Raw genomic sequence first — 25,269 nt, 5'->3', positions numbered from 1 at the left:
AAAATAGTCTTAAATCTATAGTCACAACTAATCAATTAATGAAGTTTTGCCAAGAGGAGACACAGTGTTGTCTGCTTTAGTGTTTATGTTAAAGTTTATGTGCAGATATTGACCTGTCTGTAATTGGATCTATCCATATGCGCACATTGGCCAATTGGACCTTATAAAGCTGTGCTATTCTATATAGTAATCACTAGCCACATGTAGCTAGTGATTTTAAATGAATAAAAATTAAATAGAATTAAAGGGTCAGTTTATCCATCACACTAGGCACATTTCAAGGACTCAGTAAGCACACTGACTGGTAGCTACACTATTGGAAAACTTTGAGTTATAGAACATTTCCACCATCCCAGGAAGTTCCATTGGACAGTTCTGTTCTAGAGGGAATTTCAACAAAATTTAAAGTAGCAGTAGTTCTTGTATCGATGCCTCAGGGAACAGATCACCTTGTCCCTACTAGGTTGGCTGAATGCCTATGGTTATGGCTAACATGATTAAAAATAGTTTGTTCTTTTTAGCAGGTTAAATAAATGCTTTGGAATGTTGTTTATCCCAGGAATTAGTGTGGAGATTTCAAAATTCAGAAATTCTGAATTAGTGAAGCCCACATTAATGTGATTTATTGTACTCCCTAGGTCAATCTTGAAGGCTGTGCTTTTTTTTCACAGTATTCCTGGCCAGAGGTCATCCCCCCACAGCTCCCACCTCCTGCCATTTACATACTTGTTGATGTAAATGATCACCCATTTCCTGGTCACTATCAGCGCCAAAACATTTGTCAACTTTGGCCCCTTTCCTAGAATAAATCACTGGACATTTTCATTGCCTTTGTGCCGTGAGTGACATCTTTAGCAAAAGCACCCTCCTTTCCAACAGTATTTGCCAACCAGGCCTGGTAAAAATAGATAACTTATCATGATGTTTCCTGCTGTGTATGATTCAAGTATCAGATCTATAAATGCTGAATGTGTCATAGATGGAAGAACATTTTTTTGATGTACTCACAGCAATTCACATGATATGGTGAAATACACATGAATCAGAATGAGAACAAGGAGACCACGAAGCTAGGGTCCTTCCTGTGTTTGGTGTGTTTGGATTTTCAAAGGGATCACAGCCAGCAAGGAGAGGGTGAGGCCTCCAACATACTGCTGCAACTCCTGCTGGCTTGAGGGGGTGGACAGTGTCCTTCAGGGAGTCAGTTGTAGTAAGAAAAAGGGTCTGTCTTTTTAAAACATCTATTGCCTCTGCCAGGGCTGTGGGACATGCTTGCTATAGCAGTTTACTCTCCCGTGTGTATTCAAAGTTCATCTTGACGAGGTGGTATGAATTGTAAACCAAGACACTCACCAAAGCCCACCCTCTCCTCTGCCCCAGTCTCTGGGGCCTGTGAAGAAGGGAGCACACAGGGAGCTACTCTGAATGCCTCGTTTCAGCTAATAATCACCTGAGCAAAACCAGGGGGATGCCTGGAGGCAGAGGATTAAGGGATCAAAAGATCAGAAATCTTTGTCCATCATCACCAGTCATGGGAACACAGGTTTTCTAGCTCTTCAACTCTTTCTGAATATCAAATGTCTTATTTAGTCCATCACCAAGTCTGTACATCCTTCCTTCTAAGAGGTACTTCTAAGTACCTCTCAATGTGTCCACTCTTCCATTCCACCACCGCAACTGGAATGACCACCATACTGATGTCAGCTTGCTCTCAATCTGCCTTCACACAGCAGCTGGAGAATGATAAATCAGAACATGTCACCTGCCTGCTTAAACCTCTTCTTGTTTAGGTTGAAGACCAAAATGGCAATCTGGTCTATTAGGACCAACCTGGCTGGCTGCTGCCATACTTGGAGCTCACCTCAGCCTCATTCCCTGGACCTTGTCATTATGCATCTGTCATACAGGCTTTTTTTTTCTCCTGATTCCTATAAGCCAGACTCATTCCTGCCTCAGGGCCTTTGCACACATGGTACCCTGTACTTGAATTATTCCTCCTCCAATTTATTCTCACCTGGATAACTCACTGATCCTTCATTTATCACTTTAGTTATCACATTCCTGTTCTGGAACTAGGTCAGGCTGAGATTTTGTATTCATATGGGTGATTATTTGACTAACTCTCTTTCCCATAAAATTTATAAGCTCCAGAGACAATATTTATCTTTTACTCACCATTGTGTTCCCAGCTCCTAACACTTTGTCTGGCAATTGAAGCATGAGTAAGTCTTTGTGACCAAATAAATAGTGACTTCTGTTTCTGCCAGGAGAGGAGTATGGTATACAAAGGAAATCATAGATTTAAGAGCCCTGTGTTCAAATCCGAACTCTGCCAGTTTGTTACGTGACCTTGGGTAGGTTTATTTATCCTCGCTAAGCTTTAGTTTCCTCACCAGTAAGCCAGGCATGCCCATGTTTACGTGGGGTTTTGAAGATTAAAGATATTGTATGCCAGCTGCGTACCCAGTAGATTCTCAACAAACTGCTGACCATTATCATCATCATCATTACTATTACTACTCTTATCCAGTTTGGAGACGGTGGGATGGAAAGAACTCTGGTGAGGCCCCAGGGCTCCTCAGGAAGAAGTGACAGATGACTCACACCCAAAAGGAAACAGATAGTAACATTTTTTATTAAATATTACAGTGGATCAAAAAGTACAAAATATCTCTTGCCTGCTATGTGATTGGGAAACTATTGGCACGTAATACAGTATCAAAAGCAGTAATAAGTACAATTTGGAAAACATACAAAATTGAGTGTTTATATTTGGCTCAGCATTCTTCTGGTAGTGTTTAAACTAATGCAAAGGTTACTCAATAACCTCTCCATTGGGAAACCATATAATATCACTGGGCCATGTTGCTATATACAAATAATCACCTTACAGAGCATAGAGGTTACATAGCTGTAATCACCAAAAGTATACAATATTTACAACACAGGAAAGTTTAAAAAAGTATAAACAGCCAAGAGATTATGCTGCTATTCTTCAGACATATTTCAACCATGGGGGGACAAGCAGAGTATCAAATACATCAACAGCCAACACTGGAATTTAAGTGCTCAAGATAATCATTGCAACGGTGTGGGTCTCACCAGGGCAAACTTGTTCCCATTTTTCTTTAAAATTGGGACAAGAATAAAACTGGATCAGGTGGGACTTGGCTGACCGCCACCGAATGTGACTTTGTGGGACAAAAAGTGAAGAGAAATAAATGGTTCTCTTTGAAGGCACACTACATAAAATATTTTTGTGGGATCACCTCGAAATTTCCATCAGACACACCAACACAGTGAAATACAGTACTTGAGAATTCATGCACCAGGTCAGAAAGTTGTAAAGTTAACATTGAGTTTTAATAAACCCTTCTGTATATGCCCTGATAAACAAGTGAACTTAAGAGCTTCTAGCTAGTAAATAAATAAGTCAGTCCTGTGGCAATTATTACAAATTCCAATCACTTACTAGAATACTTAATTCTGAAACTCAGTTGGGCTATTTTTTGTTGTAGTTTCATGTTGAGTCGCCAAAAGTTAAACCAGAAGTTGCATGGAAAGGTTTTGAGAAAACATTATTTAGAATATCCAAATCTCCAGTAAATCACGGACTTAGCGCATTTTGAATTGCAACATTTCTTGGAAGCCATGCTCAGTAAATAGATTTATGACTCCACTGCCAATTCGATTCCACAGTTTCCTTTACAGAACTACCAATAACAATGGTTTGATTGCACAAAGAAAGGCTTGTGCAATTCCATTCAATAATAAGGCCCCTTGAACTCAAACAATGCAAACAAAGCCCTATTTAAGACTTTTAAAAATGTAGTTCTCAGCCAGTGAAGAATTCAATGGTCTTTTTTGAAAGATTTCCAAGATCTCTGTTCGAAGTTTTGAAACAAATAACACACTGCTTTTGTTGGGAATGTATACCCCCGTTTCTCTTTATTTGTCCTGATGTTATGCTGAGGGTATGAGCTTCCTCAGACAGAAAAAGTGAGTCTCCTCTCAGAAGAGATGAGAAAAACAAAAGCTGGACTATGTTAACATTGTTTGAAATGGTGTGATCGAATTTCAACATGATGAAACCAGACTGAAATCATTGCAGTGAGGAGAACAAATGCCCCATATTCCAAATGGATAGGTGAGCTCTATCAGAGACAGACGGCCCCTGGTTTTTTTGTTTGTTTTGAGAAACAAACTCGTAGAAACCATGTAGGTTATAGCCCACGTTCACTGCAGAACCACTGGAGTTTCCTTTTTCTTCCATGGCCTCTGATTCTGTGACCATTCAATCTAGTGCAACTTTCTTATATGTGTCCAGGCTAGCATTTTGCCAGCTGGAACTAAGATTTTTCCCCTCAATCTTGTGCAATAGCAGGATAATCTGCACTCACACATTTATAATCTAAATCTACTAGTCTATCTATGGTTCTATTAAATATATATATATGTATATATTATTCCACAGGAAGGTAAATAATTAATTGAAGCAAATGGAACTCTTAACACTAGGTCTCTACATTCTTTTGTTTCCACCTTTGGATATTAAGTATGTTACATTGAATATTTGGCTTCATATCATGGAGACATTTCAATACAAATGCACGGCATGCATGGCTTTGTTTAAGAGCCGCAGTTTCATTGTTTACCAGTTTTGATTATTTTGCAATTCAGTTACCTATTTAGAAGTTGAAAATTGTCATCAATTTTCATAGAATTAAATATCTCAGAGGTAAAAGACTTGGCTAATTATGGTTCTAATGTCTACAGGTAGTGTTGGGGGAGGGAGGGTTGGCTGGGGAGTTCATCAAAGCAGTCTTATCAGCAGGGATGGGACTCGGAAAGAAAACATACTCTCTGTTATCGATCGACTTTTAACACCTTTAGGAAATGCATCCACCTTGATGTTACATCTCAGCAGCAAACGGAATAAAGTGGCAAGAATGACAATATACATTCTCCACGACTTTTGGCTGCTCGAACAGCTTGACCATTTCTTTCTAACAATAAAAGAAATCATAAAGTAACTGTATTGCCAGGTGGTTAAAGATATACACAAACCACTGTTACATGTGTGCATACACACAAAACTCATTCCCCAAAAGCCCAAAGAGGATGAGTTTCTCATGAAATGAGTAATCCAGTATGCCAATTATCCCCAGAGACGTGGCCTGGGAGCTTCTTCTTGGAACAAGAAACTGACTCGATGAAGGCAGTGTGGCTCCCTGTTACTCAAACGCCACGGTCCAGGGAAGGTGTCTGTGCCTGGGCCTCCAGCTGCTTGTTTTTTTGTGGTTGAACTCCATCCTCTTCCCAACCCCCTTTTCCAGACTGTTTAAAGGGATCAGTGCCAACACCAATGTAAATCATTTTGGCTCCTGTTCTAATTTCTGAAATTCCTAAAATATCTGTGCAGCCCACAAATATGTCCTCTAGACTCTGTTGTTATTCAGCAGCTTGCTGCCAGTGAGGTTTTGTTTTTATGATTCCTCTGGTATGTAGGACAGTTTCACAGCCTAGATAAGGTAAGTACAATGCTTGATATTTTCACATAACCCAATACTTCAAAGCAAAGCCTTTGGCTGGGTGAGCAGTGTATAAGCTCTTTCAACTATGCCATTTATGAGGAACAAAATCCTTAAGTTGTGGATCTGCAAAGGAATATTCTTTGCACTATTGTGTGCTCCACTGTTTCTTTTTCATTTGTTCCACTAGAATCAGTTGCTTCAATTTGTAAACAATAACTTTACCACCCAAAGCTGCTCAAAATGGTAAGATGTGGAAAAATTACAAACACACACCAACAACTAGGACAGTCAGTCAGTCTTTAAAACAAAACAAAATAAAAACAAAAGACCTGCAAACAAAAGCGATACTGTTTAATTTTTTTTAAAAAAGGACAAGAAGGAACTGGGAGAAAATGGAGCTACCTGTATATAAATTAGGTGAGCAAACATTGATACGGGTAGTTTTTAAGAAGCAAATATATACAGTTAATTTAACAGTGTTTACTTCTCTGGATTGTTTAATAGTGTCAAAACAAAAGACCTGTTGAAGTTTCACTATACATTGCATTGATTGAACCTTGGAGAGTTTCATGAAAAGATGGGCATCCCTTGGCATATGTTTGCCAGTCTTCCTTGCCCCTTCCTTTGAAATGCCTGCCCCTTTTTTGCCCAGCTTGTTTCCTGACCATCAGAACTCAGATAAGGTCCTCTAAGTTATTCTTGGATACACAGAAATCCCTTCACAAGCCCCCTGTGCAAAGTGAACCATCTGGGTACAAGGGCATCTGTGTTGGAAGGGGCTTAAGACTGACCAGCCAAGGCCAGAGTCATCCCAGAAAAATCAGCTGTGTTCACCTCCCATCTCGGCCCCTTTGGCCAGGACTGATCTTATCCCCAGATAAGAAGAGATGCTGACTTCTAATTCTGTAAGCCATCACCCCTAGTGGAAGGAGGGAAGCTCTGTTAGCCACACCGCTTGGGATGCCGGGCAGAGCTGCGCTTACAGTTTTGTGCTGGGATGTACAGATGACAGCTGAGAAGATGGGAAGGCAGCTTGAGGATTTATAGCAGCTAAAGGGTAAATGCTGTTGTGCAAAAGGTCCCCATACGAACTTCCTACAGGTGTGGCCGCAGCCAAATGTCTGTACAGCTGCTGAGAATTTGTCGGCGATGTAAAAATTCCTCTTTGCATCACAAGCGAGTGGAAAGCCAGGGGTTGCATGAGTGGAGAAAGCACAGTCTGGTTTTTCAAGTACTGCAGAGAATGAGAATACCCAGCTGGGAGCCTGGAGTTGAGGCCCGAGTTACACAGGCTCCCAGAATACAAACCTGGGAATATAGGGGAGGAGAGAGGAAGCTTGTGGCCTTCCGAGGCGCCCCCAGAATGCCCGCCATGTGCCGCCTTGCTGCCTTCGCTCTCCTGCTCGGAGGCCTTCTCCTTTGCAGACACCTCCTTGGATGGGTCCAGAGGAGACACCGCCCGGGCCTTTTTCCCCGCGATCACAAGGTCCAAATCCTCTAGGCTGCGCTTTATTGGACGCGCTGCACCAATGTTCTGAGGGCTCATTCTCCGGTGCAGGATAGGGTGGGCCATGCCTTCCATCTTCCTGAAATTCTCCAGTCTCACGTGGTGAGCTTTTCCTGATCTGGAAAGTGGTTCGGGGTATTTCTTAGGGGCTGACATGGTCATGGGTGATACCCGACAGGCTTTGGGGTGACAGTCCCGACTCTGGCTGTTTAGAACCTGGAACTGGGAGCCAGCTTTGTTCTCCTGGGGCCCCGGGGCCGAGTGCGCCAGGCCCAGGACCTTGCCGGTGGGTTTGTGCGGGTTCTTGGGAAGGCTCAAGTCTGTTGGCTGATCATCTGTGGCGGTTTCTGCTACAGCTAACTTTTTGTCTTGCAGATGGAGAGATGCGAGATAATTTACATGGAGCTTCTCTTGGTGTTTGTGGGGAGGAAAAGAACTGTTTTCTGATTCCCTGTACATGTCCCTGCAAGGGTACTTGGATGTCTGTTCATTATGAAGATGGTGTTCAGTGTGTCTGTAGAGGCTATGGAGATGAGGAGATGAGTAGAAATCGGCCAGGAAGCTGGGCATGTGGGAGTGGGGGAGGGCCCTTTTTTCTAACAGTTTTTCTTTCCCCTCCTGAATTTCTTGCTTCAGGACGTAGGAGTCAGCAAGGGGGCTAAGGTGATGCTTGGAGAAGCTGCAGCGGTGGGGGTCTGATCGACTCAGTTTGTCGTGCTTAAAAATGTCATTGATGCTCTTTCTCTCCTCGGAGGGCTTACTTCTGAAACTCTGGACATGCTGAATCACCGACGGCCGGCTGACTGCCATGTGATCAGCGCTTTGCCCATGGTGGGCCTGGGACAAACCCGAACACAGGTCGTCCCTTGCAATCAGTTTCTTTTTGCTGATCAAAGGCGGTGGCGAGCCGTAGGGGTAGCTGCTGGAGAGGCTGGCCCCACTCACCTGGGACAAAAGCTTTTTCTTGGCCAGTGGGGACATGATGCCTGGGTTGCCCCTTGAGTAGAGCAGTGGGGTGTAATTAAGTCCATGGTTCTCATTCATGGGCCCAGTCAGATCTTTGTCTTTGAACATGTCAAATGACTGGACCACAAGGACCTTTGGGGTCTGCTTTAGTGCATTGTGGATGTCGTCACTGCCCAGCTGGTCCACCTTCACGGTGCAGTTGGCGATGTAATCCGCCACTGCGGGCAGTTTGTCGTCCTCCATCTCACTCTGGTTTGCCAGTGGTGGCTGCGTGGTGGGAAAGCCAGGGAAAGGTGCTTCCTGGAGTTCATCTTCATGCTGTTCCGTAAAACAGCAGGGCTTGGGTTCTTGCTTTGAGTCCAGGAGAGAGCTGGGAGAGGCGAGGGGCTGCGCCCCGGGGACCAAGGCTGGATCCCTTTCAGGGGCCGGAGGGGCACTGGGGAGTGGAGGAGAAGGCCCCTTCTCTCTCACCTCCTCTGCCACCTTCTCACTGTTGGCACCTGGATCTGTTTTGTTGTCCTTTTCTGGGTCTGCTCTAGACACCAGGGGCCTCACTGCACAATCCTGGTACCCTTCCATTTTCTTCTTCATGTCTGCTGCTGGGAGAGTCTCTGTGATGTTTTTCTGGTTTAAAGCCTCTTGTTCCTTCTCTTGCTCTGATGAAACCTGATAAAATATTTCAAAAGACAGTCAGAAGAAAGCCAAATGCATTCATACAGCTTGCTATGACATAAACTATTGCATACAGCAGTTTTTCTTTAAAACAGTTGTGTCAGTCAGCTCGCAGAGTTCCCGTAAAGCTTTATTACTCTCCAATCACAGCTCTAAACAAAGAAATCTAAATTACAGAAACATTAGGGGAAATATGCATATTCATTTTAGTCCCTTATGAGTCATTTATCAAAATAGCAAAGTGTTATGTGCTGATGGTATACAATCAGATCACTCCTTGATTCTAACATATACTTTAATTCTGAGGTTGTCTCTTGTCAAATCAGTCAATTATCCAAATGAGTTTTAAATTACATGCTGTGCTTTATGACACTTTGGAGAAAGGTTTCTTTTTAAGCATATCTCTCTCAAAAATCCAATTGACCTCCATGTCAACAACAAACAACTGAGTTACTATAGCTCCTTGCCTTTTTTTGAGAGAGCAAATCCCACTCTAATGTATTCAACCTGATACATAAAATAAGTGATGCCTAAGTGTTAATAATTTCTACTCAATGCCATATGCCATACAGACAAAATTACAAAATATTGAAAAATTATGCAGATGCAACATGAGCTTGTCTACCTGAAGGCGGAAGGACTATAGTCCTTCTAGACTGCAGCAAACTACATTTTTATTAAAGCTAATAATGAAGTTGTCAAAATTCAGGCAGTGAGCACCACCACAAATATAGATTTTCTGTTCACTGAAATAATTGTAGTCAGTGAGATGGATGCTCTTTATGTGTCCCTATTGACAGAAGTTGTGGGCACAATTTGACCCATTCATTGCATTCTGTAGCTGTGCGAACTCTGACCTTAGAAGGTCATTTTAACTTTCTATCTGTGACCCAGCTGACTGACAAGCCCTTTCAAAACCTCTGTCATTCTGCCCTGACATGTCTTAGAGGAGAACAGTCACAAAACAGTTGTATTGAGCTGGTCTTTTTCTTTTTTTCCTTCCATCTCAACCCTTGAATGTTGTTCTGTGTTAAGAAAAGCGTCACCCACATTAGCATCTTTGGCTAAGATTAAAGATGCTAGTGTAGGGATGCTTAGGAATACAAATTTTAAGAAATCGCATCCATTTCATAGCTATTTCTCCTTAACTACACTTAAAGATACCTGTTCTTTTGGTATGTGTTAAACCTAAGGACTGCTGCTTATTATCTTGCTTTTTCTTTGTACTAATAGCTGCCTTTTCCAGTACAAATATCACTGCTTGTTCTACATTAACAATCATCATTGGTCTCTTGAGCTTATACATTACATGAATATACAGAAAAATGAGTACAGCAAGGGAAAAAGGCAAATTGCATCTGTATGTTAGTTTTTGATGGGGCTGTGGTTTGAAGAGGGGCAATAGGGAATACTCGGTCCCACTGAAGCTTCTATGACCCATGCCTTTAGTTACATGGAGTTCCATGCGTTTGGTTGTAAACCAGATTTAGGAGAACTTTGAAGCTAGACAGAAAAACATAATGGTCCCTTTCCATGCAACTTGCAATCCAATTATCTGAAGATAGTGGTTTGTGACTAGATGGGCTTTATGAGCTCTCTTATCTCTAAGGAGTTCATTGATTCATATTGAAAATTAAAAATAATGCAAACAACTACAGCAATAAAATTCAAACTAAAATTCCAAGCACACAGTCCATGAGAAGAAATACACCTGGCCAGTAACTTGGGTCTGTGTTGGAGTGGGAAGCTACTATAAGGTCGATCTTGGAGAGGGTGTGAGATTCCAGGTAGTCCAGACAACCTGATCGTGATAACCTTGGACACTCAAGACACTGACAGCTCCCTGAAGGGAACTGTTGGGGTCCATACAAACAGCGAGGCTTAAGGTTCAAGGGTTTCTAAGGAATGCAGGTGGTCAGGCTCTGCTCTTGACAACGGTCATCTCCCAAGATGGTAAATTCAGGGCAGGGGCTGAGGACGCCTCCTCCAGCACACAGACCAACCACTTCAAACTTCATCCCCAAAGTGGAGCCATTCAAAGGTCAGCCGGCCTCTTGGCCCTCCATTTGTCCCCTGGTGCTTTGGCAATGCTGTACATATGGTATCTAACAGAACTCACTGATCCAAAACCCTATAATAAATCACCAAGCCAACAGGATAAAGGAGGAATGGAATGTAAGCCTTAACTTGGAATTTCCTTGCTTTCGGCCATTTATGTTGCAAGCTTGCAGATGTTTAGAAATCTCTGAATCATCTCTCCTCTCCTTTTTAATTTCTAGAGCTTACAATAATTATGAAACAAAAATAAAAACAAAAACTTCTCTTTTTGGTATTAATACTATTTTCTTACACAGAAGTCAGTTACAGGGTAAGTTCTAGGAGGTCAGTGTGTGTTTTGTACATGTGGTTTAAGCCAGTGTTTAATTAGGGAGTCTCTTATGTGTTCATTATAAACTTGATTTTTAGGGGGTGTTTAATATCAGCACCAAAATTCCCTCTGGGGTTGAATCCTAGAACATGCTGTCTCCAAATGTGGCTGCTAAGTTGTTTTTATTTTTTTTTATGGGTAGCAGGGTTTTTTTTTATTATTCACGTTGAAACAGCCCAGATCAGTCTCCATGACTAGCTGTACACTGACAGTAATGGCTTCTACCAAAGAGCTGTTGGGGGCTGTGTGTAGCTGAGGCTTATTTTAAAAGGTTCAGAAACTACCTGTTAACATGAGAGATAATAATGGTCTCAAAGGAACCGTTTCAAAATTCCCCTATAAATAATACGTACTTAAGATGTTTCTAAATTGGTTTCAACCAAAGGCTGTTGCACAGGTCATTTATGGGAGGCAAACAACTCTCTTAAGTTTTCAGAGCAGCCCTGCAGAGCCACAGCACATTAATTTCAATGTCCCTCCTTGCTAGACGCCACGAAGTGTGTTTTAAAATTGCACCAACTCCTCAGATAGACCAGCTGTGAAATGACAAAGAAGCCACATCTTTCGCATTGGAGCCCCCTGGCTGCACAGACCTGAAGCTCTGGCTCCTTCTATCTCAGAGCAGCATTTACTACCAGTTTGCTAAAGGATGTTTGTGTATTTCTAGATCCTGTTCAGGGCCTAGCTCATTCAGTAACCACGCACTCCCTTTCAGCTCCCGAACACACTGAAAGGCCCACTATTTGGGGAACTGTGAAGGCGAGCTGATTTCCCAGTCTGGCGTTGGAACTGTGCATACGGCTGCAGTTGCAGAGCTACTGAAAACCCTGCAGCCAGGACCCGCCTCCTCGAGGCACTGCTGTGCAGGAGAGACTCTCACCTCGGATGCATCCTGGGGCTTTGGGCCATTCTCTTTTTCTTTCTTGCTCTTCGGGATTTCATGTTTGATGCGTTTACTTCCTGATACTTTTGTTTTGTTCTCATTTTCCTGTGAACTGTTTTCCTGTTTCCGAGGTTTGATTGGAGGCAGGGGCTTATCTTCTTCCCCTTTAATAAACCTTTCATATGGGAGGATTAATCTAAAAAGGATAGCAGAAGAGAAAATCAGTCAGGGGAGGTGATTCCAGCAGCATTGATGCCAGGCAGGTTTACCTTCTTTTCTCAATATAAGCAATTGATTGAATGACTTCATGTCCAACGACACCTTTGTACTTCCAGAAACTTACTCCACAGTTCAGTGATCTACTTTCTTACTCAAAACCAGTGTCTGATAACTTACATACTCTTTCTCAAGACCTCTTTCTAGAAAGTTTTGTGAATCTATATGCCAAGAATACCAAAGTTACCTCCTATCACTGCCTATGGAACCTGGCTGAGTGCCAACAAGAACATAAGAACAATAATGATGGCTCCTACTCATTTCTCGTTCTGCCACCAGTTAGCGTTGACTATGTGCCAGGAAGTGCATTCTGGGCACTAAGGTGTTCATAGCAGCGAACCAAACATTCCAAACCCCTGACCTCATGAAGTTTCTACTCTAACAAGTACCAGTTTGTACCAGGTAATGTGCTAGGTGCCTGATACAGATTCTTTCAGTAATCTCCACAACGTCCCATGGAGTATTACCATTATTGTTCTTGTTATAATAATTATTTTATTCTTCTTTTAACAGATGAGGCAACGGAGCACCAAAAAGGCTAGATAATTTGCCTTAAGTGTCACACCATTGCTTTAGAAGTGGAATTGGAACCTATTTCTGCCTGTCTCCAGCATTTACATTTTCATTCATGTCGAAATGTCGACCAGACTCTAAGATAAAGAGGTTAACGGGAGGCCAGCACAGCATGACTGAGAGACAGCGGTCTCCTCCACTGGTCTGAGGGGGGTCAGCAGCTCCAGTACAAGGAGCTCTGTTTTGGGTGCTGAGAGGGCCCCGGCAAGGAGGAGGCAGGCAGACCACTCAAGCCACAAAAAGCAGAGGGCTGAAGAATTCAAGCATTTTAATTATATAACTTTTTAAACAAAGTACATAAAATCACTCTAAAAGGAGAAACATCAAACAGCTCTAGTTTTAATCTGTTTTCCCTTTGAGACGTAGCTCTTGATCTGAAAGGGAAAAATAGCTGATGTAATTAAAAGGGATGGATTGCATTACAATCTCAGTTTCAACTTCAGTGATTAAAGTTTTTATAATGCATTTGGTATGACTAATGACTCACTGTGGGATTAATACAAGACTCAGCCTTAAAAATATGAACTTTAATATGGCAAACATAATTTGTTTTAAATAAGACAAGTTGACTCAATGAAGAAAATGTACTTGGCTTATAAACAACATCAATCTGTTCAAATATTAGGATCCTTAATTATTATTAAACTGAGGCTCCCAGGCAAAAACTTCTTTGGTTTGGGTGTTTGTTAGCTATTCTAAAACTGGTTTCTAACTACGCAATTTGGATCTCGACTAGTTAAACCTGCACAACTGTTCAGGTTTGCTAGTACCAATGTGGGGACGTTTATGATATTTCACTCTTTAATAAAATACCAAGTAAATTATGGGAAAATCAACCCTCAATTTATAGCATATTAGAAACAAAATTCATTTACCAAGCATGCTCGGACAAGGTATGTGCAAGGAGGCGTGAATAATAGTTTCGAGCCCTACATCTGGCAATGGGCCAGCCATGGAGATCAACACAGCCCATGGGGAATAGTTATCTTCAGATCCCATTACAAACTGAGTTTAAACATGTTACAGCTGCTAAAACTGGAAACTGTTCTCTCTGTGTAGACTTACTAAAATAATATATGGCTGCCAAATACCTGCTTCCCACTGTAATATTACAGTTAATGTTTATATAATAAAAAGCATAACCAAGCAGAAGAAGAGAGAAAAAAGCAATCTTGTTCATACTTGAATTTATTCCGTCTCATCTGTAAAGTCCCCAGCATTCCCCCCAGTGCCTTTTATCTGCATGGTTCTGCCAGGGACTTTATTCAGCAGGTTGGGGATTTTTGTCTGAAAGCAAAATGCACTGAACATTATAAATTGGAACAAATATGTTAAATTGACTTTAATGAAAACACATTTTTATTGTTGGGACAGATAGGGTTGTTTACTTTTGTTTGGTTGCTATGGGAACCCAAGGAGCACTGAAGTCTGGGTGTTCCAGGGGTTGCCATTTGTTGGTACTTCCCTTCCCCCAACCACACTCTCTCACTGAGATGGTGACACCATGAGGGACCCTCTTTGGTGGGAAGGATGACATTAGCCCTGGGAGAGGAGTGGGGGAAGCAGGGAACTGGCTGGGAGAGACACCCAAGGTGGGCCCAGAGGACCCTCAGTTCAGGTGCTGATAGCTACTGGGCCAACCTAACTCTCTAGATGCTAACGAGACTTTAAGTTCCTTATACAATTTTGCAAGTTCAAAAGGCAGGGCAACATTATCATTTCATTTCTTTCTTTTTTTTCTTTTCTTTCAAATTTTTTCTTCCCTTCACTCAACTCAGCAGCTGGCTGGCCGTCAGCAGTAAAAAAATACATTTCACTTTGCTGGTCAAAGGCCTAAAGCCAGAAGCAGGAAATCTGGAATTAAATGTTTCTTGTCTCTGGAAAGAGGCATGACTAAGGTAAAACTGAATCCAAACACAAACCGTGCTTGTTCAAGGCTTCCAGAGGGAGTGTATGTGAGTGAGTGAGTGTGTGTGTGCGTAAAGGTCAGTTGAGTGTGAGTAGGTTTTTTTCCCTTGTAAATCACTGAAAGATAATTATAGTGGCTCAGGGAAAAAAAGCTCCCAAAATAAAACAAGAAAGGCAGCAGCTAAAAGGAAACAAGTAGAAATATGACCAGCTAAGCCCTGGAGAACAGGGCCTGGCATGGGCTCGCACGGCACAGGAACAATCGCTGTTCATATAGTGATTTCCGTTTGGGGTGATTTTCACTGAATGTTTTTTCAGTTATCCTGTCACGGTAGAACACAATTACCCCACAGGATATGATCTTATCATTTGATTACTAGAAGTTTCTACAGTACAAGAGGACGAAAGCTATTATAGGTTTCTGAACGTTTAAACGTTTAACGTACGTGTAATACCATTAAAAACAGGTTAGTCAATATACGGTCAACATTGCCTAATGTGGGAAGCTGAGTCGGTTTGTATTATATAAAGAATTTAGTATAATGTAACTCGCCTGTGCCTTGCAGATGATTATTCCTCAAATATTTGTAGTACAACAAAGATTTAATCAGTTTCTAAACTGTACAGATAAAAGCAAAAATGTACCCCAGCCCCTGAGAACTCATTACACAGGAGAAATATTTTCAATGGGCTGCAACTCGAAGAATGTGGGTTGGGTTTTAGGTGGGTGGAAGTAATGGGGAAGAGAAGCAATATATTCATTAGAAAATGCAGAGAGATTTTTACCCCATCCACATCTACTCTGGGGATTGAAAGCTGGGCAGATAAATGGGCCTTTTTATTATCCAGATTTCATATTTCAGATTAGCAAAATGCTTATTTACGATACCATTAATGGATCTGAAATAGGTAAGCCACATGTATTAAAAAATAACATCTTTCCATAGGCATAAGATTTGTAGCAGCATGAGATTTTATTTTTCCCTAGGAATAATACAAGAATAACATTTTCCACCCCAAAGCAGAAACAGTAGGGGAGCCTTTTGCTATCACAGAGATTCTTATTAAATTCAGTCACTGTAAAAAGCAAGATTTTTTTTTTCTCCTTCTCATCCTTCTTTTTTTTTCTTTTAAATAAAGATGACTTAAAATCAACCCAGGTTAAAATTAACAAATCAATGGCATTATAACCTGGATTTATTAGCATCGAAGCCACTAAATTATCATTATACAAGAAATTGCTGGTTTGAAAAGATTTTGGCTTTGTTAAATCTCCAGTTAAATAACAGTGCTCAGTATACTGGGTTTTTAGATCTGCCTCATCTGATATTATGAAAAATTCAATACATTTCTCTACAGCAGAAGTCAGAGGTCAGCAAATCTATTACTGTAATGTAAGTAATCTGGCAACCTGCCAACTCTTTCTCCCTTTTATTATTTTTTTAAACACCAAGGCAGATAATTTTATATTTACAAATTCTAAAATCCTCCAGGGTCTTGCCTCACTTTCTGAACAAAAAGCAGCAGCTTCACATTTGAAAAATGTGTATCGCCATGTCCTCATCATTTGCATTTCATACAAAAGAAAAAAAGACCCTTCATCTTTATTAGGCAACATTTCCCTCCCCTCCCCACAGGCAGAGGAAAAATAATGTCAAATCTCATCTGAACGAGTAACCACTAATAATCTTCCATACTGATTAATGCTTGCATAGAACGACAGAACTTTTGGGCCAAAACATTTAACAAACAGTGCTTAAAAGGAAAAATGTGAGTCCATCTATTTATAGAGCTCTGAAAAAAGATATTATAATAATTTCTGGAACTGATTCAATCCAGAGTGTGGGGGAAACAAGTGGAAAATCTTTAGGGTTGTATTTGATCCTCAGACTCACCCATGTTACTTCATAAGGCACCTTTATGGTATCCAACCAGTGAAAAATTCCAGACCCAAAGATCTGCTGGTGTCCTTGGAGCAAAATATTTTAGGGACAGAGGGGAATAAAGTTGGTGTGCATATCAGGGCAAAAATGCTACTACTATTCTTCTTATCCTGTGTTTTTTTCATGGCAGTGGAAAAGAAATGACATATTGGTTTCACTGGGGCTTTGGACCTGATCTGATCCCAAATGAAGTCATTATAACTCCAAGTTGATTCCAGGCTTGATAAATTCTAAGGCTTGGCCAGACATTTCCCTTCTCAGCCAGAAACTGAAAATATAACTTCACTGTCAAGTGTGGGTAGCAATCTCTCAACAAATATGGAGCCAATAGAAGGTGTATTTTTCTTTTTTGAGGATGAAGTACACACACTTGTTTAGGTTCCAAGAAGCATAGAAAGTTTCTAATCTCACATAATGTTCACCTCTCAGGGTTCCAGACCACAGCTATAAAAGTAGTGGAAGAGCATTTAGGCAATAGGCACACAAACAAAACTCAAATACATAAATGTGCAATGCCAACATGCAGAGAAGTGGGGATGTTTCCTCCATGGGCACAGTGCTCGCTGGGTACCATAGCCACTGGGCTGCCTTGTTCCTGTTCTTCTGAAAGCCAAGCTCCATCTGAGAAAGATGTGGCCTCTGGTAAAGATCCTCTGTGTTTTATGGTGTGAGTTTCAGTACAGCAGACAAAATAGCATGCAGAGTGAGCAAGATAATCAGCAACCAAGAGAGCTGAAAAAGAGGTCACCAGTGACCCCTTCCAGCAGATGAAGATGTGCACTGAAAGCTTAGGGCCCCATGGAGGGAGATGCCGTGCTGACATGTAGGCCCCGGAGAGTCACATCCTCTATGAATTCCCGCCTGTAGCATTTAATCGTACTGTGTCTGAGGTTCTTGTGGTCTCCCCAGCTAGACTGAGAGCTCCTCAGGGATCTGAGCTGAGAAAATGGCAGGAGAGCACAACATGGATTCTGTGTGAAACTTTACTTGCCCATGAGCTGCCCAGGGTACACAGTACTGAGCTCTTTAAAAGGAAGTAGGCATAAGTAGCCTCATTTGTACTCTATGCTAAGATACCTAGAAGGTATGTGGCCCATTATTAGCAACAACAAAACATGGCCACTTGTCTTGAGAAAAGCTCTTCTCTGGGAAAATGATCTGCTCACCAGGGGCTTCATTATCTACTCAAGAGGCAGGAAAAGATGGACAAGAAAACCATTTGAAGGCATTAATACTCTCCATCTGCCCGCAGAAATGGAGGAAGAGCTGTTTCTTAGGCCCTTTGATAACTCTAACACCTTCTTCCCTGGTCCTGGAGTGACTGTGACCCTAACTATACAAAGAAAGGAGGAAAGAAGGGTACATATTGCCAGGACCCAGCAAGACGGTGGCTGGATTCCCATAGGGTATGTGAGCGTGAGGCAGCAGTTCAAGCATGACAGGCCACTGACCTGGGGTGCATGGGCTGCAGAGACCTGGGTAGAGAGGTAAGGTGGGAGGGGTGGGGAGAGAAAGTTTTGGCCGGTTTATTTATTGATTAGGCATTACAATATTAACAACAGCTTCCATATATAAAGTTCCTATTAATACCAGGCACTTTAAATGTCCTAACTTTAGCTATTACAAAAAGAAATATACACAGGTATATTATTTTATCCTTATTTTACAGATAAGGAAATAGGTTCAGGGTGAAAAAATGAAATGGCTAGTCAAAGGCATGTAGCTATCATGTTTCAAAATTTGAATTTGATGCAAATCTGCTTGTTCCTCTGAGCTGCCTTCATCTCAGCAAGGTACCTGTGCCTCTTAACCCATAACTTCTCAGACAGGAACTGGGGAGTTCCTGAAGTGATCACCCTGGGTTAAGAGAATTTCCAGCTCCTGAGGCACGGTCAGGGTGAGCGTTTTCCTTTTCTCAGAGCCGCAGACCTACAGAATACACATATGGCCATTCCCCAAAGGGTCAACCCACTCCAACAGAAGCAGCCCAATGGCTTGGGCACTGGACACAATACGCCAAGATAACCATGCCACAATTCCCCATGAGGTGGTAACCCCAGCAGGATCAGGCCCAACTTGATGCGGAATGATAAGAGAAACTCAAGAGTCCCATCCTCCATGAATTCCCGCCTGTAGCACATAATCGTACTATGTCTGAGGTTCTCATGGTCTCCCCAGCTAGACTGAGAGCTCCTCAGTGATCTGCTTCTAGCGATGCCCCTTTGCTACTTCTACGAGGCTCTAGATTGATGTTAGCCCATGACTTTCAACTAAAGAATACACTGAAGAAAGCTGGATTTAAGAAAGGCTGACTTTATACCCCAAGGATGCTCACAACAGAGGGCATGGACCATAAACAACACCCAACCCTCTGCAGTGCCAGCCAGCAGACAACAGGAATTATGCTCCTCCATGAGAAAACAATGACCAAGTCAGAATCAAGTTCAAGGGCAGATGAACATTATTTCAAGAATAACAGACAAATATAACTACAGAGTTTTTTAACATGATAGGGACCACACAAATGAAGGCGGGCCGTGTCCATATGCAAAGGCAGGCAAGCAATGATTGCATGTTAGTCCCATGCATGTGAGGTACCACGGGTTTCCAGAGCTTCTGAAATGTTCAACAACTCCCCCAAACACTTATTATCTTGATCAAACTTTGTGATAGCTTGTACAAAAACATAATGTTCCAAGAGGTTTCCGTGGAAGAGTTAAGGATATATTTTAATGGTAAACAATCACATTCTTTTGTCATCTGATACTTTGCTTTCTTTCTTTTTTGGAAACATGCTTTCTGAATTTTCAATAGTTTCTTTGTGAAGGCATCTGTTACTCACGTAATTGCAAAGATGTTTGTGCAGTGGCATGCTTGAGAGTACAGTTATTTAATCTTAATGATAAAGCCCTGTGGACAGAAAATCATGAGTAGAAACCTCTTGTTATTTATCAAAAAGAAAAGAGGCTAAGACACCTAATCTATTCTCAAATTTAAATTCATGCTTGATGAAAACTATCAATAAAACACGGGACCTGCAAAATTTCTTAAATACTGTAACTATGTCCAAGGGGGCTGGCTGGGGGCAGGTACGGTGAAAACCAAAATGGAACAAGAAAGGAGCCTGACAAAGAAAAACTGCTGTTTGGCAATGTTTTTTTTTTGGGTCAAACAAAGAACTTGCTGTAGTTTACAGCATAACATACACACTTGATTAGCTTGTGCCTGAGGGTGTTTTACACTCGACAGTGTAAACTCCAACTTCTATTAATTACAACTTGCATTTAGAGGCAAATTTAAGAATTTTTAAATAGAGGTTTTTCAAAGGGTGTTGTTTATTTTTTTTTTAAAACAGAAACCAGTTTTTGTACTCCAGGGCCTGGCTAGGGTTTTGTTTTCCTTTTTAAAAGTTTCTTGAAATATCCAGGCATTGGAAAGTTATCAGAGCATTTTAGGCATGCTGAGTGATATGAAAGGAGGCTCTTGCTTATGAAATTATCTGACTATTCTTTAGGGAGAAATTCCTTACAGATGATAAGAAGAAGTTACTCCAGGTACAAGGTGCTTACAGCCCCCTGATTCAGGTCCCTGAGAACAAGTTTGGTGGGGTGTAGACAGAGGAGCCACAGCAAGGCTCAGCCTGCCTTAATCTTGATGCCTTGTGTTAGGCTTTCTGGGCTCTGCTTGTTGTTAAGGGCCAGGCAGCCTTCCGTGGGTTTGAGGGGAGGGGAGACAAGAGAGCCTGGGTGGCAGTGTTCAGAGGTGCCGCCAGCAGTGCCCGCCGGCCAGAGCCTCCATTCCCAAGGCGGTGTTTGGAAAGGAGATGCAAGTCCATAGACTGGCCAACCCCGCCGCGGGTGTGGATAGAGCACGGGCTACCTACGGGACCTCAGGATAAGAGATAAGAGACACTGCAAGGATGAACTACGATACCTGCCTTCGGTGTATCTATCTTGGAAATTAAGCCTTAGAACTCTCCTGACAGCCTCTTCCACATGTCATTCCCTCTTTACACACAAGGCCTAGAGGAAGCCGTCCTTTTTGTTTAGGTTTAATTTAGTTCCTGAGTTCCTGATATGTTCATGATGCTGTACAGGATGCACTGGGGAGACTCGGAAAGCAGTACCACATGGTCTCTGCTCTCAAAAATAGTTTCTTTACCATTCTTGAATCACACAACTGAATTATTAAAGGCAATGCATGATGATCTGTCTTAAATTCTAATCTAACCTCTGTAAGATTCAGTTTAAATTCTAGACCCTCCTGGAAGACTTCCTTATTCCAGTCAGAAATCTTCTCCTTTCTATGATCCCTGTCAAACTCATTATATGTATCAATTACTTATTTACCTTAAGTTTTATAGCTTTAAATATGTAACTCCTTTTCATGTACATATGGACTGTGAGTCAGATCATATAAGTCACGTAAGCCAAGGATCACAGACCCACCCCCCAGCCCCAGGGAGCCGGCAGTACTGGTTGGGGCTGCCTTACTGCGATCAGTGCCGGGGATGAGCGGGGCTCATGGGGAGCAGCACCACATTCTCTTAGCAACCTCCTTCATGGCTGTGAGAGCATCGGCACCTCCTCCTCGTTCACCAGCCCTATTCCAAACTCTTTGGTTCATGTTTTTATTATCCTGGAGAGTGCTTTGCATGGGATAGATATTCAAAACACACCTGTTAGCTTTTGAGGGCAGCAGCAAAAGAAAAAGGCAGTCAAAACAAAATGGCAAATCTAGCCTACTCAAGAAAAAATACTGTCCACTGGCAGAGGGCTTCTTACAAATTTCAAATGTAAGCTCAGTTTATGTTGATAGACTGACACTGCCCCACATCTCGAGAAGTGCTATATGCCACATCTCAAAGAGCTTTGGATGTTCTGAGTGACACAAATTGGAGGTGTCTTCGTGAGAGCAAGCCAAGCAAACAGAAGTCCCTAAGTCATGCTCTTTGCTTGGCTGAACGGAGTATGGAGGTCCACCACCAAGAAAGGGGAGCACATGGAGGGAGTCGGCCCACGAGGCAAGGCAGAGTCAATGGGAAGCCACAGAAGGCCTTGCTTGGCCTGGGAAAGGGTGTTTGGATGAAGAGCACCATCAGCAGTGGCACTTCTATCTAGCCCTCCCCCTACAGGGCATTTAAGCAGAGACTGGATTAGCCCCGTGCCAAAGACAGTTCAGTCCTCATGGAACTTGGCAGCCGGCATTTTGCCCACAAACATATTTAGTTTAGTTTAGGTAAAATATTTTCAGAAATATTGGACCCAATGTTTGTAATTCAGGTAATTCCATATAAAAATAATCTCAAAACAGGGAAGGTCTGGAAGCACTACGGCTGCATCTGCCCCAGGCAGCAGTGCCGGCTGATCCCACAGGGCCTCTCCGGCCCGGCTGTGTGCGCCGCTGCCCACTTTCCCACCTGGCCCCCTACGCTCACCTATGATACCTGCCTGCCCTGTACACATCTAAGTTTGTGATCACTGGTATGAAGCATTGCTTCCCCAGGGGTCTGGGGTGAAAGACTAGTTCTCTAAATTTCCTGTCTGTTGCCAACTGATACTTGGCAAAATACCATAAAAATGAATTAGTAGGAAAATGAAGTTTTTTAAAAAGGAATACAAAATACAATCTCCAGTTTCCTATTTGATTCAACAGACATAAAACCATTCTGACAATTTGCTATGTAAGCATATCAATGGTTATTTGTAGTTGCTCTGTTCAGAGAGCACAGATGGGCCAGCAAACCTCATCTGAGTAGCACTAGTCTAGAAGATTGCTGAGAGACCTCTCAAATTTAAAGCCTTGTGCCCTTGCTTGTAACTTTCTGAGCTGTATATTATTAACTTCAAGGGTGTCAAAATGAGCAAGGATACACCAAGTCATGTCCTGGACATGAACAGAACTGTAACTCACTTTACTTTCCCTCAGCTTTTCCCCACAATATGATTAGCTGAGTTTCTTAGAACCTGATACATTCTTGGCATCTACCTTAGTGCACCTATTTATCTTGCTCAAGACATGACCCTCCCACACCCTGCCTTCCACCCTGAAAGAAAAAGGGCCGAAGCTCCAGCTGACTGCCGCTAGGGTTCCGCCCAAATGCATCTGGCTTGGGTACAGCTCCCCCCAAGTTACTACGAAGGAAGGCACCTCAGCCACATGGCATGACAGACTTGCCCGACCCACGCTTATGGGAAAAGCAAAAGGTTAGATTTGAAATTGGACTCTAAAGTATGCAAGAATGTGAACCCTAATTGCCCCTTTCCCCCACAAACAAATACATTTGTTTATGACTTTGATTGTCTAATACTCAGAAAGCACTTCATAAAGTACGTTGGCCTTAATGCTTCTTTTAAAATCCCTAATAACAACTTTATGTGCTCCACAGAAACAGACCATGTAATTTATTTGGGAAAATTAAAGCCAGTAATCTGGTATTCTGTGTAAAGATTTGTTTTCCCTGCATGTGCTTAAAAATATATATATATATTTTAGAACAAGAAAAATCTGCATGTGAAAACAAAGTCTTTCAAGTGAATTATTATCCAGAAAATCAAGCTAAAAGACTTCAATGAAAGTAACCATTTTCTTTTTTGCTTCCTTTACTGATAAAAGGAGTGATTCAAGGTACCTTAAATAAGGAGTTGAACGAGAAAGAAAATGTTCCACTTGGAAGGGTCCTGTTCAGGAGGAGGCAGGCATTTTTCTTTACATTACAACCGACAGTAACTTTATCTATAAATCCTGAACAAGAACTGTCCAGAATAACCACACTTCAAAAGCTTTACTGAGTTTGAGACATCTACATGGCAACAGTCTCATGATGGGGAAACATTAATGCTTTTTATATTGGTGATCATCTGTAACATGAGCAATTAAGTACAGTACTAATGGACTATGGCCAGGAGCCTGGTACTAATATTAAAAACTGACAGAGATGAATAGGTTTGGAAGCATAACCAGGCTGACAAAGACATTTTTATGAAGTGCTTGGACCTATTTGATTTATCCCAATCAGAGGCAAGTTTGGACGAGTCAGGCCTTCAGCAGCAATGCATTCTCAGGCATTGTACCATTTCTGCTATGCCTTAAATGAAAACACCCATTGATTCTTTTCAAAAACCTACACTTTCATTATACACTCATTAATAAACCAAAAGTGCCCAGCTAATATACAAGTAACATTTATGGAGGACCTAGCCACTTTTTTCTTGTTGGAAAATGAAAATGTTTACTGAAAACATGAACCATACCATATGAGAAATAAATCAGGGGATAGTGCCTAGTAGAACACTTATTTCTTCTTTATCTTCTAGGAAAGCAAGCCTGGTGGTAGGGAAATAGGAAGAAGACCAGGTTTCTACACTAGAATGAAAGGCTGACAGACCCAATGAACCGGCAGCAGAGCGGAGCTCCAATCATTCTGAACTAACTGCGAAGACTTTAACGTGTCTAAGGGCGTCTCCAGACTAGATGCTTGCTTGCAACAGTCTGACCCTTTCCAGCTCCTCGAGACTTCTTGAAAATGGTGGCCCTTCACTACTCTAGTTATCTCTGTTTTAATTGTGTTGGTGTAGGCTGAAACTAGCAAGAGCAAAGGAAATCATCATCACCACTCAGCAGTTTTATCCAAGAGCTTTAGCCTCTTCTTTGACCAGAGCAGAACTGTTCCACGTCCCTGCACAGAGCTAAGTATCCTCCACCCTTCTCTGATAGAACTGTTAAAGAGAAGTACAACATCTAGAACAGCAGCTCCCAGACCTTTCTCCTCATCACACCTCAGAGGACTATAAGTGATTCTTTTGGGATCATGATTGGTTCAAAGGCATTATTTTAAATAGAATCGAATTTTTTTAATCGTCTGTGAATTTTGGTACTTAACTTTTATTAATTGCTAATTATTCAAGGCACCCCTTGTATCTGATCACAGCAATGTTAAGAGAGGCCTACATAGCAAAAGGAAATGCCAAGGAGGGTGAAAGACCTTGCTAGTCATGCTGGACAGCTGCTGGGCTCTAACCTATGTTTCAGGCCCTGTGCACGGGTTTCCATGTTGGAGACCCACTTGGCAGATGACTATTGTCCCTCAACTCCAAATCCACCCTTCAGTGCTCTGCTCGGTTATGCTGGGAATGGGACAATGCAAATTACATGTCTCTTCCTATCAGGGTTCTGCAAATGGGCTCCTAGCAGGCCAGGGCAGGGGATATGGTGCCTCCTTCTTTCTATTTTCCTGCTGCTCATTTCAGTGCCAGCACAATAGTAACTGAGCAGCAGCAGCTGGTTCCAGCCTCTGGCTTCTTTCAGCAATCCCAAAGCAGTGTCGATGCATTTCTTCTGAGGTCAGTGCCAGCCTGGGCGCCCTGCCTCCCCAGGGCTCACCCTAGCTCCCCAGGGCTCCTCCTCTGAGCGCTTCAAGTACCCCTCCCAGGAGGGAGCTGAACCCCAGCAACATAAGGCCTATGCTCCAAACTTGGAGTGGCAGTATCCTAACTTCTCTCCTCTATTCTCTCAGCCCCAGGGAACCTGTGGTTATTTGCCTCTGTACTAACATAGTGCTTCATACCAACACTTGCTGA

At 42.1% G+C, this 25,269-nt stretch overlaps 1 protein-coding gene across 3 annotated transcripts in view; it reads right to left on the bottom strand.

Annotated features, from left to right (window-relative positions):
• Positions 1-2,615: 2,615 nt before the first annotated feature.
• Positions 2,616-25,269, bottom strand: part of ARID5B (AT-rich interaction domain 5B) — a 174,112-nt gene continuing 151,458 nt past the window's right edge. For all 3 annotated transcript variants that reach the window (XM_036895094.2, XM_057505898.1, XM_036895095.2), the window contains 2 exons: positions 11,988-12,186; positions 2,616-8,673 (listed from right to left, as the gene is read on the bottom strand). In XM_036895094.2, the coding sequence (XP_036750989.2) occupies positions 6,514-8,673; positions 11,988-12,186 (2,359 nt within the window). In that variant the 3' untranslated portion in view covers positions 2,616-6,513. The remainder of the gene's footprint in view (positions 8,674-11,987; positions 12,187-25,269) is intronic.

The sequence above is a fragment of the Manis pentadactyla genome, chromosome 8 (assembly GCF_030020395.1).
Source record: "Manis pentadactyla isolate mManPen7 chromosome 8, mManPen7.hap1, whole genome shotgun sequence".
NCBI classification, from domain to species: Eukaryota; Metazoa; Chordata; class Mammalia; order Pholidota; family Manidae; genus Manis; species Manis pentadactyla.
The sequence above is the reverse complement of the archived record's forward strand: the minus strand, read 5'-3'. Positions and strand labels throughout refer to the sequence as shown.